The sequence below is a fragment of the Polypterus senegalus genome, chromosome 16 (assembly GCF_016835505.1).
Source record: "Polypterus senegalus isolate Bchr_013 chromosome 16, ASM1683550v1, whole genome shotgun sequence".
Taxonomy (NCBI): domain Eukaryota; kingdom Metazoa; phylum Chordata; class Cladistia; order Polypteriformes; family Polypteridae; genus Polypterus; species Polypterus senegalus.
In genome coordinates this window covers 36,298,852-36,316,272 of record NC_053169.1, presented here as the reverse complement: position 1 = coordinate 36,316,272, position 17,421 = coordinate 36,298,852, and the positions used below count along the sequence as shown (strand labels likewise).

Here is a 17,421-nt window from a genome sequence, read left to right as displayed (position 1 = left end):
GTGTGTGTGTGTGTGTATTGCAGTCAGGTGTGGTAATGACAGCTTAGGATTGCAGCAAGAAATTTTGGGGTGGTAACTGGGTTGTCTCTTTTATTTTTCTGAAAATACAAAATAAAAAAGAACTGAAAATAGCACTCATTGGTGATTGTCCTTCTTTCAGGATTTCAAAAAGAAACTGAGGGAAAGGTTCCGTCTAGTTTCAGTGGAGCTTTGTCTTACGGGTTGCGCAGGCCAAAAGTGACACCTCGTTCCGGGACACCCCGGGACCTTATGGTTGGGACTAGAAGGGGCGGGGATTAATGCCTTCACCAGACGGCTTCTCTCCACTGTGGGAAAAGAAGGTAGATTACAGTGTTAGCAGCAGGTTATAACATACTTCAACTGAGCCTGCCTTGACTCGGACATAGGAGCAATGATTAGGGTAACAGCCTGGCAAACCCAAAAAAAGACAGTTTAACAACAAACAAAAAAAGCTTACAGTTGCCTTCAGCTTTTAAATTGCCTTCTCCCTCTAATTGGTCCTTTTAGAGTGTAATATAAAATCTGTGTCACCCCCCAAAAAAATTGTATGTAATATTGTGATTTTTTACTGATGGAAGATTTTAGTAACAAAAAATAGAAGCCATGACTTTCCTCACTAAATGAGTGACTTTATATTGTAACTAATAGATACAGTATATAATAGAGAAAGAGACATATACAAATAGATGTAAAAGTATTAAATCTCTCTGGGCTACTGTATGTTTGTGGACAGGTCAATTACTTAATATGAAGTATTTAAAATCTTAATATTTAAGTAAAAAGAGATGCAACAGTTTGATTTCCTCATTTGTTTAAATGAGACATGAATACAATTATACCTGCAAAGAAAAGTGTAAAAATTGTACTTTTCTGTTAATCTCTTTTCTCTGCCAGCAAACTGTAATCTGTTAGCAGTTTATCCTAAAATTAAGTATATTAATATATCACTCCTCCAAAGTATGTATTACATAGAGGATCCAGAAACAATATATATGTATATATATATTTTTTTTGTTACGTGAATAATGTTTTTATTATTCGCTCTATGACAAGTCACCATGCAGTCATATTAAACAGGAACCTCCACTGAGCGCTACCCCTTTTGTTAACTCAGTGAGAGTTAAGCTTTACAGGTTACTGACAGTTCTTTCCAAGAGATTTCCCATTGTGAAAATTTATTTTCGGGACCCGGGCAAGTACTGGCAATGCACAATAGATAAAAACAGAATCTGGTCAGCTTTATCCTTGAAGACAACTGAACTTGTCGAATCTCATCAGCTAGAGGCTGCTTATTAAGAAAGGAGCATAAATTTGAAGGCAACAGTGTCTTAAATCGCAATCTAAGTTCAATTAATTTATTTCGGGTACACTAATTCACCACATTACATACTGTATATATGTTTATAATAAATATGGAGAATATATAAGATATCCACAGTTAAAACCACAGGGGAGAAAAAAGGTTTCAGAAGTCTTTGTACAATATGTCTGCATAAACTGTGGATAAACTCACTAGTCTGTTATCCTTCCATTTGTCTTAAGGATCTATTACATTATAATAAAATATAATACAATTATAATATACTATATCATACTTCCAGTCATCCAGTTTCTAACCCACTCAATCCAGTTCAAGGCCATTGAAAGCTGATGTCTGTCTGATACACTTGTGCAGTATATACGCACACATATACGCACACACACACACACACACACACACACAATCACTCACTCACTGATACTAAACTAGTCTGTAGTTACCATTATTTAGCTAATATGCCAGTCCTTGGGATGTGGGTGGATAACTAAAATACAGTGAAGAGCATCAGAAAATACACTCCATGCTGACATTGCCCAGACATGGATCTACAGTAATGAGCTAGCAGCTGCCTATTATATTATATTATATTATATTATATTATATTATATTATATTATATTATATTATTCTCAATTCTTAAGCACAGGGCAAGTTGGGTAATAGATTTATTGCTGTTGTTACTTTAAAATTCAATTCCTTGATGATGTACATCGTAATCTCTACAAAGAAGATGGATGCCTCACTCTTTATTATTACAATGCAAGATTATAGTTGTTATATTTGTTGACATCGATGCTGGAGTGTATATATAGGCCCTCCCAACTTCATATTTGTTGTAACATTATCTTAACAATTTGAACATATTTAAAACCTGAATGTGTTGAATTTGTTTATATTCAAGTTATGCTGGTACTGACCACATTTCAGACCACATTTCGTATTTTTAAAGTAATAGCAAAGATGAGAGGAACAACTCCTTGTTTTTTATTCTGTACAGAAATAAAAGGTTACTAACTATAATATTTTTTGGCCTTTCCGAATTGCCCTATAGGATAATGTGATGGTCTGAATGGTCTCATCAACCATTCACTTTCTGTTTACAGATTCATGGGGTGACAGCTGATTGCAGGGCACAGTCACACACTCATACACATGCATACTGGGTCTATTTAGAGCTGGTATTTAGCATAACAAAAAACATTTTTCACATTTTTAGAATTGTTCCATCTGCTGTTTTACAGAGAATTTGTAAATATTGTTCATCCACCCATCTTCTTAACCAGCTTTTCCAGGGCAGGGTCACAAGGCAGCTGCAGCCAATACCAGAAATCATTGGGCACAAGGTAGGAACAACACATGCACAGGGTGCCAGTGCATCACAGGGCGAGCACACACACAGTAGAGCAAATTTACCAACACTTACTTATATTTCTTATTTTTATGGTGTAATCCTTTATAATCACACTCTGAACTGAGTCGTGCCACTTTTTGGCTTATAATAATCAGAACAACATGCTGTCATGCATATAACTTAACGTTTGAACGTGTATTGTATGGATACTGTGTGAGCTTGTCAAAAAGTAAAACTAACTGAAAAGTGTGGTAATTGTCCACAAATGATAAAACTGAAAGATCTTGGAGCTTCATCTCCATCTGTGCTCTTCTTTCTGTGTTTATGAAACAGCTGGTCAGGAGACTGTCTTTTTCTTGCACTTAAAATGAAGTTATACTGTTACTTTTGGCTTTCTTCAGCATGCATTCAGAGAAAAAATAAATAAATAAATTGGGTTACTAAAGAATAAATCTCTTTGGATCTCACCTTAAAAACTTTTTCTGATTTTCTCTCTTTATTTAAAGAGATCGGGTGATTGGCCTGATGATGACCGCCTGTGATTTGTGTTCCGTCACAAAGTTGTGGCCTGTTACCAGACTGACGGCAAATGACATATATGCAGAATTTTGGGCTGAGGTACAGTATCTTAGCAGCTTTGGATCATTAAATGATATTGTTTTTTTCGTTATTTTATAAATCTCTACCTGCTATATAGTCTAGCAATAGTGTCAGTAGTAACATAGCATATCTTTGTCTTATTTTTTTCAGTTATTTGCTTCTTTTGTATGTATACATTAAATGCATTGCTCTCAGGCCCTTTCAGAAGGACATAGGTAGTGCAGATGTTTCCTATGTGTCATTGAACAACACGTGTCCTGAGCTGGTGACCACATATTAAGATGAATAGCATACATGGGATGAGCAGAATCTTGGACATCAGACGGCCCTTTTTATTTTTTTTTTTTATTGTCCATTATCTATGCCCACCACCAAAAACTGTTGCTGTACAGACATTGGACTGCAAGTTGCCTGTCCCAAGGATTTTGGCCACAAGGCAGCGACCAATCCTGAAAGGAAACCTTATCAATTCAGGGCACACTGTTACAAATATATGACCCATTCATACCAGCCCAATTTGAACCTCACGTGAATGTCTGATGGGATATTGTAGGGAATCCAGAGTACTGGGATTAAATTCCAACTATACAGGCAGTTTGCAGTTTATTTGATTCAGTGCCAACAAAACTAAATTATTAAGAAGCCAAGAATAAAATTATATTTCCATTATATGTCACAAATTATGTAATTATGACTGGTGCATATCATAGAGAAATTAGACATTCTCTTTCTCAAGATTTATATCATTTCTACATTATTTGTTTCACCATTCATTGACAAACATCATATTAAAATATTGACTGTTTATTACTGTTTTTAGAAGTATGTTACAATTAGTAATTTACACTATTAGTTTAATATAGTCTCATCTCAATGTACAACAACTTGTAATGTTGGACACCCTTGATTAAGGAGGTAGTTGTCAGATGAAATTTTCATGTCTTCCTCCATTGACATGATCACACACTAAATAGCACTACTGCTTCATAATTCCAGGGACACGGGTTCAGTTCATGGGATTGGTGTACTCTGCTTGCACTTTTCTGCACATCTATGTGGGATTTTCTGCAGGTACTCTGGTGTAAATGTTCCAAGGATGTGGGCCTGAAATTTGCCCCGATTTGAGGTGTGTCTGCAAGTGTGATTTGACTGGTGTGCCATCCGGGGCTGATTCAGCTTCATGCTCAATGCAGACGGTGAATGCAAACACTTGTTTTCAACAATTCTGTATCTGACTAACTGGGTTGAAGATCTTGCTGCTGCATTGTCCAATACGTGCTTGATAACTATTTGAATATTTGATAAAAATGTTTCACATATTAAGAAATAAATATCTAAAGAGGAATTTCTGATTACTAAAGTGACTCTCTTTTGCTTCTAGCAAAACCTCATCATGACTTGGAGTTTATTTATTTATAATTATAATTTATTATATTTATTTATTATAAACTAATAATTATTTTTTGTTTAATTTATAGTTTTTATAATTTGCATCACCAATATTTACACTTTGTCTGTTTAACATGTATGTGTTTAGATTAGGCTATACTGTGGCAATTTAGATTTTTCAAAAACTTTCTTGCAATTAATTATTGAGAAAGCAGCAAACTGATCTGATGAATTACAAGCACTTGGGAATGATCTAGCTAGCAGAAAAGAAAAGAAAAAAAATACCATGTGAGTGTAATGTGGAGGGAGAGAACAGCAAGCAGCATTATTTCACCCTTGCATTATTCTGCTAAATCAGGTTAGATACACACTGCTAGGTTTTTGTTTAAATTGGTGTCCGTTTTTGCCTTTTAACCGCTGTAAATGGAGACCTGAAAATGCTGTCTAGAGCTGTATTCTTTAGAAAACGATGGCTTAACCGTTGCAATGTGGATGGGTAAAAGGCAAACTTTTAAAGATGCAGGCTCATATCACCCTCTTATTTGGGGCATAAAAGAATTGTTTCCCATGATGCTTGTTGTGTTGCTTCCTTTTATGCATCTAAATTGCATTTTGAACAGTTTGAATGCTGCATACATATGCAAAACACAAATAATTTACTGGTTTGCCACAGTTTTGCGATAAATCTCATGACTGGCAGTGTTACCACCACTTCAAGTACTGTTCCGCCGATGTGGGTGTACCCAGTGTTAGTGAACGTCTACTTTATTTTGTTGGTTTTAGTGTGTATTGAGATACTTTTGTAAACAATGTGAAAACCCTAGTATGGACAAAGATCATTTTTATTTAAAATGCCATTTTAAATACAAATATATTAGTATAGATGTAACTTCTGACTTTTATTATTACAAGGCAGTTGTCTGTAGTATAAACCACAAGTAACAAGAGTGAGGTTAAACACCACCTCAGTGTAGGATTGAATTTGTTGATGAAATGGCTTATGTTGACCTTTAAAGGATAAGTTTGTTAGTGTTCAAGTCCAAGTTTTTTCTTCACAATCATGCTATAAATGCATTTACTATGTGAAATGGTATTCTAAAGTTAATTACTTTCTATATACTGTAATTCTAAAAATATCTGGCCCTCACTGGTGCCTTACATTATAGTCCATAGGGCATGGAGAAAAATCTTAAAAACATGCCAAATACATCCATTATACAAGTTATTGAGTATTGAACTGTGTCTTGTGATTTCACATATATTGTAAAATAGCTTACACATGTCATTTTTGAACAATAAAAAATAATATTATGGAATTCCATGATTTTAAAAGAAGACTGGCTATTTGTGACATCTCAGCACTTCCTGCACAATGACCTTTCACATTTCCAGTGTGTGCTTTCCCACCAACAGAAAGTCATAATAGTGAACTTTTCATGCCATGTGGTTGGTTTTGTTTTGATCTACATGAGAATTCACACAAGCAAACAGAAAATGTATCCTTACCTTGAGAAAAATAGTATAGGAATATGCAATGAAATGAGTATGTCCCAATCCTTTTCGTTGTCACAAATATGTGTTGGAAACACAGAAGATGTGGATCAGTACTTGACAACTTGAAAAATGGACATACAGTATTTGGAAAGTTTTTAAGCCTTTCCTCCGTGCCCCATACCTTTCATTGTAGAACACCAGAGCAGGCACAATATTTTTTTTTAATTTATAGAAAGCACTTAACCTTAGAATACAATTTTGTGTAACAATTTTTGTGTTTGGCAAACAAATATATACCATGTTTGTGAAGAACTAACTTTGACTTGAAAAATACCAAATTTTTATTTCAAAAAAAATTTGATCATGTAAAAAACATTACATTAGATTTGTTTATTCTTATAAGCTGAACTGAGATGTTACTATGCTACGAGAGATTTAAATAAACGATTGCTTAAAGTGAAGTTTGTAAAATATTTCATTTAACAAAGGACCCAACTCCTCTTTTACATTTCATTGGCTATTATTTAATTGCACTAATAGTGGACTAAAGTGTACATATTGTGAAGGAGGCCTCAGAGTAGTACATGTGTTGATGTATCAAGTTTGACAAACACAAAATTCAAGTTCATTATTTGATTGTGTGGGTGGCGAATGGCTGCAGTTTTACAGAGTATGATTCATTTCAGGGTCAATAAACTTGGCTTGAATGTTTTTGTGATGAACATCAATGTATATGGGACATGTAGCAGCCGTCTGCTTCCATATTTGGAGGAGAGTCCTCGCTGGAACATACGCAGGAACAGCTCATATTTAATATACTATTATGTATACCAGATATTTTAAGTATTTGTTTTAATTTTTACTATTTTATGTTTTATTACAGTCAGGATCATTTAATAAATAAATGGAAATATGAAAACCAATGACATCTATTGGCTTACATCTTCATTTAATCAAAACTGGAAGCTTGAAACAGTTTGGTTTTTTCCCATGTGGACAGTGGGCAAGCCACAGCTTAAAAGTTTTTAAATTCAATTGTTAGTATAAACAAAAATGCATTCTTTTCATAGGGTGATGAAATGAAAAAGATAGGCATGCAGCCCATCCCTATGATGGACCGGGACAAGAAGGATGAAGTTCCCCAGGGACAGGTAACTATGAAGTGAATTTAAGAGCTGACAAAAACCTTAAAATGAAGCTTCTGGGTACCATGGGGGATAAGAAAGATGAGGTTATGAGAGAATTTTCTTAATCTTTCTAAATTTTAACTGTGTGAAATTAACTACTTATTTATCTACATCTTTATTTAATTATTTATGTATTTACTTGCATCGCTTCTGCAAAAAGCCAAATCTATCTGTCTGTCTATGTTCCACTGCTCATTTCATTATGTGCATACATATAATATATATATTGTGACCAAAGTCATTAAATAAAGTCCAGACGTGCTGGATTCTTTTATTCTACAGTTTTTAGCACTTTGAGATCTTATCAATGAAAAGTGCGTTACAAATAAAATCTATTATTATTATTATTCTTGATTTAACTCTCTGTCTCTCTAGTTAACAGAGCACGGCTCTCCTCATGAAAATGACTTCTAGTTTCCTAGTTATCTCATAGTTTTATACAATGACCTTCCTCAGTTAGTAGATTGAGGGTTCTTTTCTGCAAGAATAATCTGGCCGGAGTAGCTTCTCAAGTTGACCCCTGCCTCTTGTGAACACCATAATCTAACTGCCCATCTGTTTTTTCTCGTGTTCCACACCACACTTCTTTGGGTTAATATGAACAGAATTGGCCATCATGTCACTTTTCCCCTGACTTTATTAGGTTGAGATATCCCAAAGGAAAATCCAGTTATTCCTGAGGGTCTTGTCCTGTATGACACACTTCTGATTTGGTCAAAGAGTGCAAAGCAGACACTGAACCTTCTGTAAATCTCAGCCTTGTCTCTTGTGGCTTCTGTTGTGCTCCCAGGCCATTTCACATTGAGAGATGAAGTGAATTGTGACACACACACACATATATATATATATATATATATATATATATATATATATATATATATATATATATATATATATATATAGTGACAGATAGAGGGCGCTATTGTCCTCTTGAACCCTCAGATCAAACGCCAGACACCAGGTAAAAGTCCAATAATTCGACTTTTTATTATTGCACAGTGCACAAAGCACCCTCCTCTCCACAATACTCATTGAATTCTCCAATACTCAATAAAAATAATCAATCCACCACTCCCAGATGCGTTGCCACCCTTCCACCCAGTTCAGCTCAACTCTGGGATCTCCCACAGTCCTTTATATAATCCGTGACCTGGATGTGCTCCTGAACCCCTGTCCATGTGACTTCTTAGCACTTCCGGGTCAGATCCAAAAGTCTTCTTTTCATCCTGGAAGTACATCGATCTTTTTGTTCATGTGACTATGACACACTTCCGGGTTGTATGCGAAAGTCTCACTGCTCCTCCCTGCAGCACCTTCTAGGGGCTCATGTGGTATCCAGCAGGGCTGTGGATGAAAACTCCAATGTCCATAATTCCCTGCTGGCATTTGGGGCACCTCCATGCTACAGGGAGGGCTTCATCTGGCAGCCTGGGGGTATTGGCCGGGATGACTGGCCGGCCATAGTCCACAATATATATATATAAAATATATATACAAGGAACGATTAAAGAAGTTTCAACCATTGAATACCTACCTGGATATTCTACAAGGATTAGTACCCTTTATATGCCACAATCAAGAGATGGACTACAGAGTTGTTGTGGCAGAATGTCCGTTGAAGATGAACCGGGGTTAGGCTGCCATTCAGCAATTACAGCTGAAGAAAATGATGCCACCATGCGATGAATTGCATTGAAGAATCAAAGAGTGGTAGTAAGTGAGATAGAAAATACTGTAGCGGTTACTTGTGGGTCAGTTGAGTCCACTGCGTATACGCCATTAAACATGAAAAGGAGTGTACATGTTGGATTATCAAAATGTTGACTTCTAAAATGAAGCAGCACACACCCTAAGTTCTAAGGAGTATCCCAAGTGTTTGAACTCAGACTGGGAGAAATTTATGAAACATTTGTCAGCTGAGAATAAAATATGGGCGCATTCTTATCTCCCAGCATCCAAGCAAGCATTGCACCAGTAGAAGCATGCCGATTTTAAAGGAATTGAAATGGCATGATCACAAGTATACATTTTTCAGTTATGATGTTTGCTTTCATGTTTATGGCAGCTGATCAAGGAAAGCTGTCCACTGCTTCCCTGTCTGCTCCATGAAATCTCCCCTGTTCAAGATGAATGGACTGCAAATGCTGTTCCGTAAAAGAACGGTACTAGATAAGACTCTCAGCATGTTCTCCAGGCCTGGCCCCATGGTACTATGACCCATTGTGAAGTCTGAAAGGCTGCCTCTTTGGGATTTGCTGCACCAGTTATGATAAAGAAGTCAACTTGTCTACTGGGCAAGACAAGCTAGATAAAACTTTTACAAATTCTACATTTACTTTTATTTTTTAAAACATTTTTTAGTTTGTCATAAAAAATCTTAACGTTAACATTTTCAGAAAAATGCTGTTGAAGTTAAACTGACTACATTTTAATGTAGTGGAACTGTGTTTGTGTGACTGTTTGTGTTTATAAACCAATTTGTTTTTGCCTCTATAGTATATGTAAAGTTTATTTATTTATTTTTTTATTTTATTGAAATCACACAACATTCCATACAAATAGATCAATTTTACAAGAATAGGATTGAAAACAAATCAATCCCCACCCCTGAGATCGAGAGCATGGACAGCAGAATAAGACTTAAACCTAGTAAAAATAAGTTAATAGATAAATTAATAAGTGAATATAGATGAATGGAAAAGAAAAAGAAAAAAAAAAGAACAGAGAGAGAATCTGTTTCCCTGGTCCTTTAAAAGCTTATTCTAAAATGTTATTTATCAGATCCTGCCAGGTTTTGAAAAATTTCTGCACAGATCCTCTAAGTGAGAATTAGATTTTTTCCAATTTCAAATACTATATAACGTCAGTTACCCACTGTCTTAAAAGAGGAGAGTTAGGATTCTTCCAGTTGAGCAAAATAAGTCAGCGTGCCAGTAGTGTAGTGAAGGCAATCACAGTTTGTTTGTCCTTCTCCACCTTAAGCCCATCTGGGAGTCCACCAAACACAGCTGTTAGTGGATTAGAAAGGATTGTGACACCGAGGCTGTCTGAAAGGCATTTAAAAAGTTTGGTCCAGAATGATGTTAATTTGGTGCAGGCCCTAAACATGTGACCCAGTGAAGCTGGAACTTGATTGCAGCGTTCACAGGTTGGATCCTGCCCTGGAAACATTCTGGACAATTTTAAGCGAGACAGATGTGCTCGATATTTAATTTTGAGTTGCATAATTGTATGCTTTGCCCATATGGAGCTCAAGTGAATTCTCTGCATTGCTTCCTTCCACTCCTTTTCTGATATGTAGAGGGAGAGATCCTTTTCCCATTGTCCTCTTGGATCTTTGAAAGGGAGGGACTGTAAAATGGTTTTATAAATTGCAGAGATGCTGTCTAAGTCCTTGAAACTGATCATTTTATTTTCCAGCATGGTGGGAGGTGAGGAAAATCGGGCAGGTTCTGTTTAACAAAGTTTCTAACTTGAAGATAGTGAAAGAAATATGTTGCTGGAAGGTTAAAGTTTTTTTATATGAATTCCAGTAACCACATTCAGGAGCTAACACCCCGATCTTAATCCTGTGCCATTGTTGACTTGTTGATTCTGTTTCTGCCACAGGTGGGATTCTATAATGCAGTGGCCATCCCCTGTTACACGACACTATCAGAACTGTTTCCTGCAGCCAGCCCCCTATTGCAAGCTTGCAGGTATGAGGTTGGGAATGTTTCTTATATAGCACAATGTTTATTACTATTTATTTTTTACCATGTCCTTTATGATAGACTGAGTAAGAGGTGGTGCAGATTATCAAGATGTGTAATCAGTGGAAATTTATGTTGTTTGTTCCAAACCTTTTGCAAGGGGTAGGGTGAGGAATCATTATTATAAACTAATATAATCTCATCCAGCCTGTCCTTAAAATGAGACAAAGACTGATATTGATATCTGCTTTGGTTTAATTGTCTTGTAAAACTACTCATGGTAAATGGCACTTTAAGTAAGCTAGAATTGTTTTGTTAAGCGTGTCATGTTTCTTAGTACCAGTTAAAATGGTGCCCAGTGTTCAGATAATTCCTTTGGCTGTTCTCTTCCACAATGACTGCTCTCTGTGTCCTCCAGCCCTTATTCTATGTTCCAGGAATGCCGTTGTTTTAAGCCATCATGTCCTTGAACTACACGGAATGCAAACAAACCGTCTGCAGTGATATGAGCAGCTTAGTAACACGTCAGCATCAAGGTTCTGAGATGGAATTCATGGGCACTTGGCCCAGACAACTTGGAGCCGTGCTTGTGGAATCGGGAAGGGAAAAAAATTAATTAGCATCTGCTAATTGCATTCAAGCACAATAAAAGATTGTGAAATAAAGACAATGAGCGGGCACTTGCGGTTTTGTATCTCATGCATTTAATTTCTTTCTTTTTAAATCTTGCACATTAAAGATTGTATCATATTTATACTTCCCAACTTTTAGTTTATTTCAGACTATCAATCTTTATTGGGAGCTTTGTTTGAAGAAATTATATTCCAAAAAAAAAATAATGGATAGCAACTTTGTGATAAATCTGTGGTCCCCACAGATTTCTAAGGTGATTCTGGCAATTACACCAGCAGCCAGATATGCCCGCTGCTAAAATGAATAGTATGTAGTGAATAGGAAGGTTTGGAGCTTACCTTATAACGATACCATTATAAACAACAGCCCCCGGAGTCCTTTACAGAAATAGAAGTCATGCAGTATCAGCCTGGACACGTAAAAATGACACTCTGGCATTGTTGGTGTTCACTCATTGTATTCTTTTTCAATAATTACTAGGATACTATCCACAATATGTTAAATTAAAAAATATTTGATGCCAGTAATGGCACACTACATGATAATGTGCAGTGAATACACTTGACTTATAGTTTCAGACTCTTTCTCTGTTAGTTTAGCATTCGTTTGCTCAGAGGTTGATGCGCTTGCTGCTTCCTGAGCAGCTCTTCTTATCTCCACCCTAGTGGCCCGCTGCTTCTCTTCCTTCGTCGGCATCTTTTCGCGTTAAAACTGATTAAGTTAGTTTTTGTGTTGCAATTACTTAGTAAGATTTTCTTAATTTTTCACTTAAGCTGGCACATAAGTCTTTAATTTGCCTCAAGAATGATTTAAGATATGAAGAGGTAGGGGAAGTGACCACAAAGGTGGTAGGAATGAGAACGCCGGCCATACACATGCGCCACATGGCCACCCTGCTGGCCACTGCAGAGAGTTGATTCTACAATAAAATAACATAAAAATAAAAAGAGTAACCTTGGAGGCTAATCATCACCCCTTTGCTTCTTTGATTGGTAGCAAAGAGCACCAATTACATTTCTCTCTGTGTCTGCTTTTGAAGAATAATAATGGTGTGTTACTGAAGCTAACTATTAAGTTCACCAGTAGGGCTCTACATGTATATTAAGTAAGCCATTCACATAAAGGATAAGATATACAGTACTGTAAATCCAGATTTATTTATTTTCCAGATTTATTTCACTGACACAAATTCAATTTTACTTCAATTGACAGAGTTACAAATGGATGTGCAGATAGATGAATTGCAGTCCTTTCAATGGGTTATCTTGTAGAGGTTTCTTTTTTCTAACGTTTTTGTTCAACTTCTTTTTCAGGGATAACCTCAGTCAGTGGGAGAGATTGGTTCGAGGGGAGGACACCTCTGTGTGGATTCCATCCCAGTCTGTCACTGCCGACTCTCCAGAGACCGTTCCTGTGAAAATAGATAATTAAAACGGAAGATGACAGCCAGAATATGACAGTTCCAAAATGGGGACTCCCTCAGTTCCTGCTTTAGTTCCAAATCGCGAACACAGCAGACAGAACACTGATGAGCAAGGTGAAATAACACACCAAGTTACCTCATTGGGTGATGGAAGCCTTTGGACTGAAGGCATCACCAGGAAGAGCAACTGTAGGAACTGTGAAGAAGTAAAATGGAACTCATAATCAGATTCTGCCATGGTCAGTTATGGTAGTTTGAAGAGAGGTTTGGATTTTGTTTTTGGTTTTTTTCCTTTTTTTCTCTGGTCTGCATTTGCTGAGGCCTTAATTTCAAACTCTGACCAAGACAGGTACTTTCATGTCTTGCTTCTTACCCTCTAGGGGATTTACTTATGGTATCTGGAGGATACTTTTTTCTACACTGCTGTTGGCTGGACACTAGCAGTGCAAGCGAGGCAGACAATGAAGCCAGAAAGATGACAAGATGACGCACTTAAAACAGTGCCAAGGTTACTGTGTATCTGTAATCTATGAACGAGAGATGGTAGAGGGAAAACTTTACTTGAATAAAACACAGCCTATTATTGTTAGGGAGGTGAATAAGTGTCCGGGAGTGAGGGAATGAAATCCGCACTGCAGATGGACAGGACACAACTGCTAGGCTTGTTGCATCCTTACTTGCTGGGAAGTGTATACAATGCTGAGGGCTGCTTTACATCATTAAGGTGTGCTTTTTATGTTTATCAGCCAAACAAGTAGACGGCATACATCAATACGAAGTAGCCATGTTCACAGGAGCCGAAGCGGGCAGCATAGAAGTTCCCTAGTGTGATCCAGCCATTGTTTTTGGGTGCGGGATTGCTGTCTCCCAGCCCGATTAGCATACCCTTAGGTCTAGTCCCGTACTTCTAATGGCCGCTCCACATATTGTATGGAGAGGCTTTGGAAAGAAGGCTCTGTGCTTACCACATCTGGGAGTTTGACTGCAGACGGTGGGAAAAGTGGACAGGAGGGAGCAGGTGCTTCTGCAGTGCTATGCGCAATATTAGTCTCGGAGGTAATAAACTTTTTAAATACCACTTGAGTTAAATTTGAAAAGAAAATTTTCCAAAACCGAGCAATGGAACAATGCCCCTCATGTCAAGTGTCAAGTGTGCTAATGGAGTAGGTTGGCTGAGAAATTGAAGGGCTATATTTTTGGTATCTTCTCATGAGCTGAATTAAATTTTGAATGGATATTTGTTACTAGGATATATTTTACATGGCAGGAATTTCGTTTTTTGTTTTGTTTTTTTCGTTTGTTTTCGGTACGGATGCCAAACTTGGTGAAGTGGGTGGGGGTGGTTTAGAATGCACTATTCTGACATTGATGAAACTATGCATAGGCAATTTATTATAAAATATATTGCTTTTTATGGCATCTACTGAGATTTGTCATTACCTACTTTTGCACATACCAAAACGAATCACGCTGGAGTACGGGCTGAACTCGGTCAGGTTTTGGTTGCCTTTTTTGAATGATCTTTGCATGTAAGCAGTTGCTCAACAGTTTCACTCCATTTGCAGATCACAAAGCTCAAGGCAATCTGGGATTTTAAGCTACTGATAGCCGTAGGGGGTAAAGATTACACTTTGTTTACAACTGGTTTTATTCACGCCCTGAATTATCTAATGTAGTATTTAGTTAATTAGATACCTGACCCAATTCTATTTTTGATAAGTTATTTATGAAATATTCTGCTTTCAGAAGGCTAGTTTCAAACTCCCCGTAATGAATACATTATCACCCTACAGTTGTATTAGAAATATTTCTATTAGTCCTGTCATATCTAAATACATATTTTTGCACCGGTATTTTAAGAACTGTGTTGGAGTTTTAATACTGTTAAGCCTCACTAGAAACTTGGTAGAGCTGCTGGTACAAAATGGTCTAAATATGTTGGGGTGCTGAACGCAGGTGAAGGTGGTGACCGCCGAGTGTGCAGTGGTAATCAGCCAGGGCAGCATGGCAATGTGGTGATGGGCATCACAAATGGGAGTCCTGGCTTTGAACCCCGGCTCGGTGACCTGTGTGGGTGCCACTCACGTGTTCGCCTCAGTTCAGCCACATCCCAGTGCTGTGTCATAGGTGGCCTAGCGACTTTAGCAAATTGTCTTAGTGACCGTCTGCCATCTCTGCCAATGTGGATTCCTGCCTTGCGCCCAGTGCAGCTCTCACAAGTCTGTATTGAAAATGAATGACTTTCATCTAAAACACTCCTTTTATATTTCATTTTTAGAGCAATACCACCCCTTTTTATTAAAAATAAAAAAGCTCAGCGGTTTTAAGCTTAAGCTAAAGTCACCTTTTTTCTTGCTGTAACTTCACCCAATATGCCTCTTATGAGACAATCACTTCAGTTTAGAATTATTAATGATCACGTAATCCAGTAACATCCTGCACTATGCACTACACATTACTGTATATCCTGTAATAGGGTGGCATGGTGGCACATCCTTGGCTTGAATTCCATGCCAGGTTGTTTTCCAACCCGAGTACACACGGCCACCCCATATCTCTGCCGTTTTTCCTCCCACAGTTCCAAAGACTTACTGGTTAGATTGATTGCCAGTTCCAGATTGGCGCTGTGTAGATGTGTGTGGCCCTGTGACCCAAAGCTACTTTCGGCCTTGCACCCTGTGCTGCTGGGATAGGATCTGACCTCTGGCAGGTCTGAGAACGTTCTGACTATCCAATAGTTAGTGAATTTTGAATGTTTTTCATCATCAATTGTAATTCTTCAATCTTCATACCGTATTCATTTGTCCAGTCAGTCTCTGGGCTGGCTGGCTTTGTCTATTGCAGGATCATCAGGAGTCGAAGCTGTTCTCATTTTGGACAACGCAGCAGACTGTTAGGTTAATTCTGGAAGTTTCCGGATGTTAGGGTTGGTTTTCTAAAACAGATATTTAAGGCAGTGTCGCTGTGAGCTGAGGAGACACATTAACTGATCTACCTTGTGATGGTTGGATTGAGAAGAACCATACTTTGGGACCTGGCACTGGCATGCTTTATATAGATTTCTGTCTAGACTATCAAAGTTGCTGCACAAAGCACACATTTCTCTTTCAGCAACATCTGTAGATACGAGAATATGGCTGACCAGTGATTCTGTGATTCTGAAAACTGCGCCAAGTAGGCACACTACTGTGTCAAACAGAGCTTGGCAGTGCTGCTTCCTGTGCATCTGTATGCATATAAAATACTACGGTTTGTGTCCGTCTGTCACACAATTACTCACAAATCACCAGAACCAAAACCTTGATCTTGGTCTTAATCGAAAGCTTATGACATGATACGCATTGATGATTAAAAAAAATACGGCTAGCGGCAACCTCTGAAAAAGTTGTCAGGGTTTGTGTCGACTGATCAAGAAAATGACATGGCAGGAAAAAAAAAAAGAGGAGGAGCAGGGACATCTGCTGAGTGTGAGGCAAATTGCAGAAGCTGATTATGTTATAGGAAGAAGAAGAATGACAGCACTGTGGCGTGGAAACCTGGTGATACCCGTGAACTACTGGGGTGAACCTTGATCTTGGGAGGACCAAAGGTCGGCTTGTTTCCTAGTCTGAAACAAAACTATTCGCAAATTTACAGGGTCACAGTGTAGGAAGCACACAAAGGTAACTGAAGAAGCCACGGGATTCAAGTGCAATGATTGTCACACAATTGCTTTTTCCTATTGGATGTGTTAGAAATGCAAAACATCCAGTAGTATAATCACATCAGATATGAAATGCACAGCCTCCCAAAAGAATGGCAGCAGACGGAGTCCCATTTCCACATTTCCTTCGAAATATTTTTGATATCAACCATCCTCCTGGCCACTAATGACTTGAATCGCACCAACACGACAGCTGTGGCCTCGTCATTTTTGTTCTCAGTTAGATGCCAGCTGCTTGGAGAGCCTGGGCCTGCATGTTGTGTGTTCTTCTTGCACTCGGCTGCAGTCGATTAGTGCGCAAAGGCAGCTTTGAGAACCGCGTTCAGAATCGGTAAGAATAGATAAACTCTCTAATTGGATAAAACCTATATATAGCTATAATTTAGAAAAAAATGAATGTATTGATCCAGTGATAGGGGGAAATAGTTCTAATTGGACAAAAAGTAACTTTTAGAAGATTTAAAAACTCACTTGGCAATTTTTTTTTCCAAGTCTACCGTAAAATGATAGAAAATCCATCAAAACAGCTTAGGAAGTGAATAAGACCATTGAGCCAGCACAAGAGGGTGTCAGATGTCAGCGTAAAGTGGGGGCTACTCTTTATCACA

At 37.7% G+C, this 17,421-nt stretch overlaps 1 protein-coding gene across 4 annotated transcripts in view; it reads left to right on the top strand.

Annotated features, from left to right (window-relative positions):
* The window catches only part of pde10a (phosphodiesterase 10A), a 345,652-nt gene extending 329,184 nt beyond the window's left edge, over positions 1-16,468 (top strand). For all 4 annotated transcript variants that reach the window (XM_039737895.1, XM_039737894.1, XM_039737892.1 and 1 more), the window contains exons 19-22: positions 3,199-3,310; positions 7,246-7,326; positions 10,972-11,060; positions 13,001-16,468. In XM_039737895.1, the coding sequence (XP_039593829.1) occupies positions 3,199-3,310; positions 7,246-7,326; positions 10,972-11,060; positions 13,001-13,118 (400 nt within the window). In that variant the 3' untranslated portion in view covers positions 13,119-16,468. The remainder of the gene's footprint in view (positions 1-3,198; positions 3,311-7,245; positions 7,327-10,971; positions 11,061-13,000) is intronic.
* Positions 16,469-17,421: the final 953 nt, after the last annotated feature.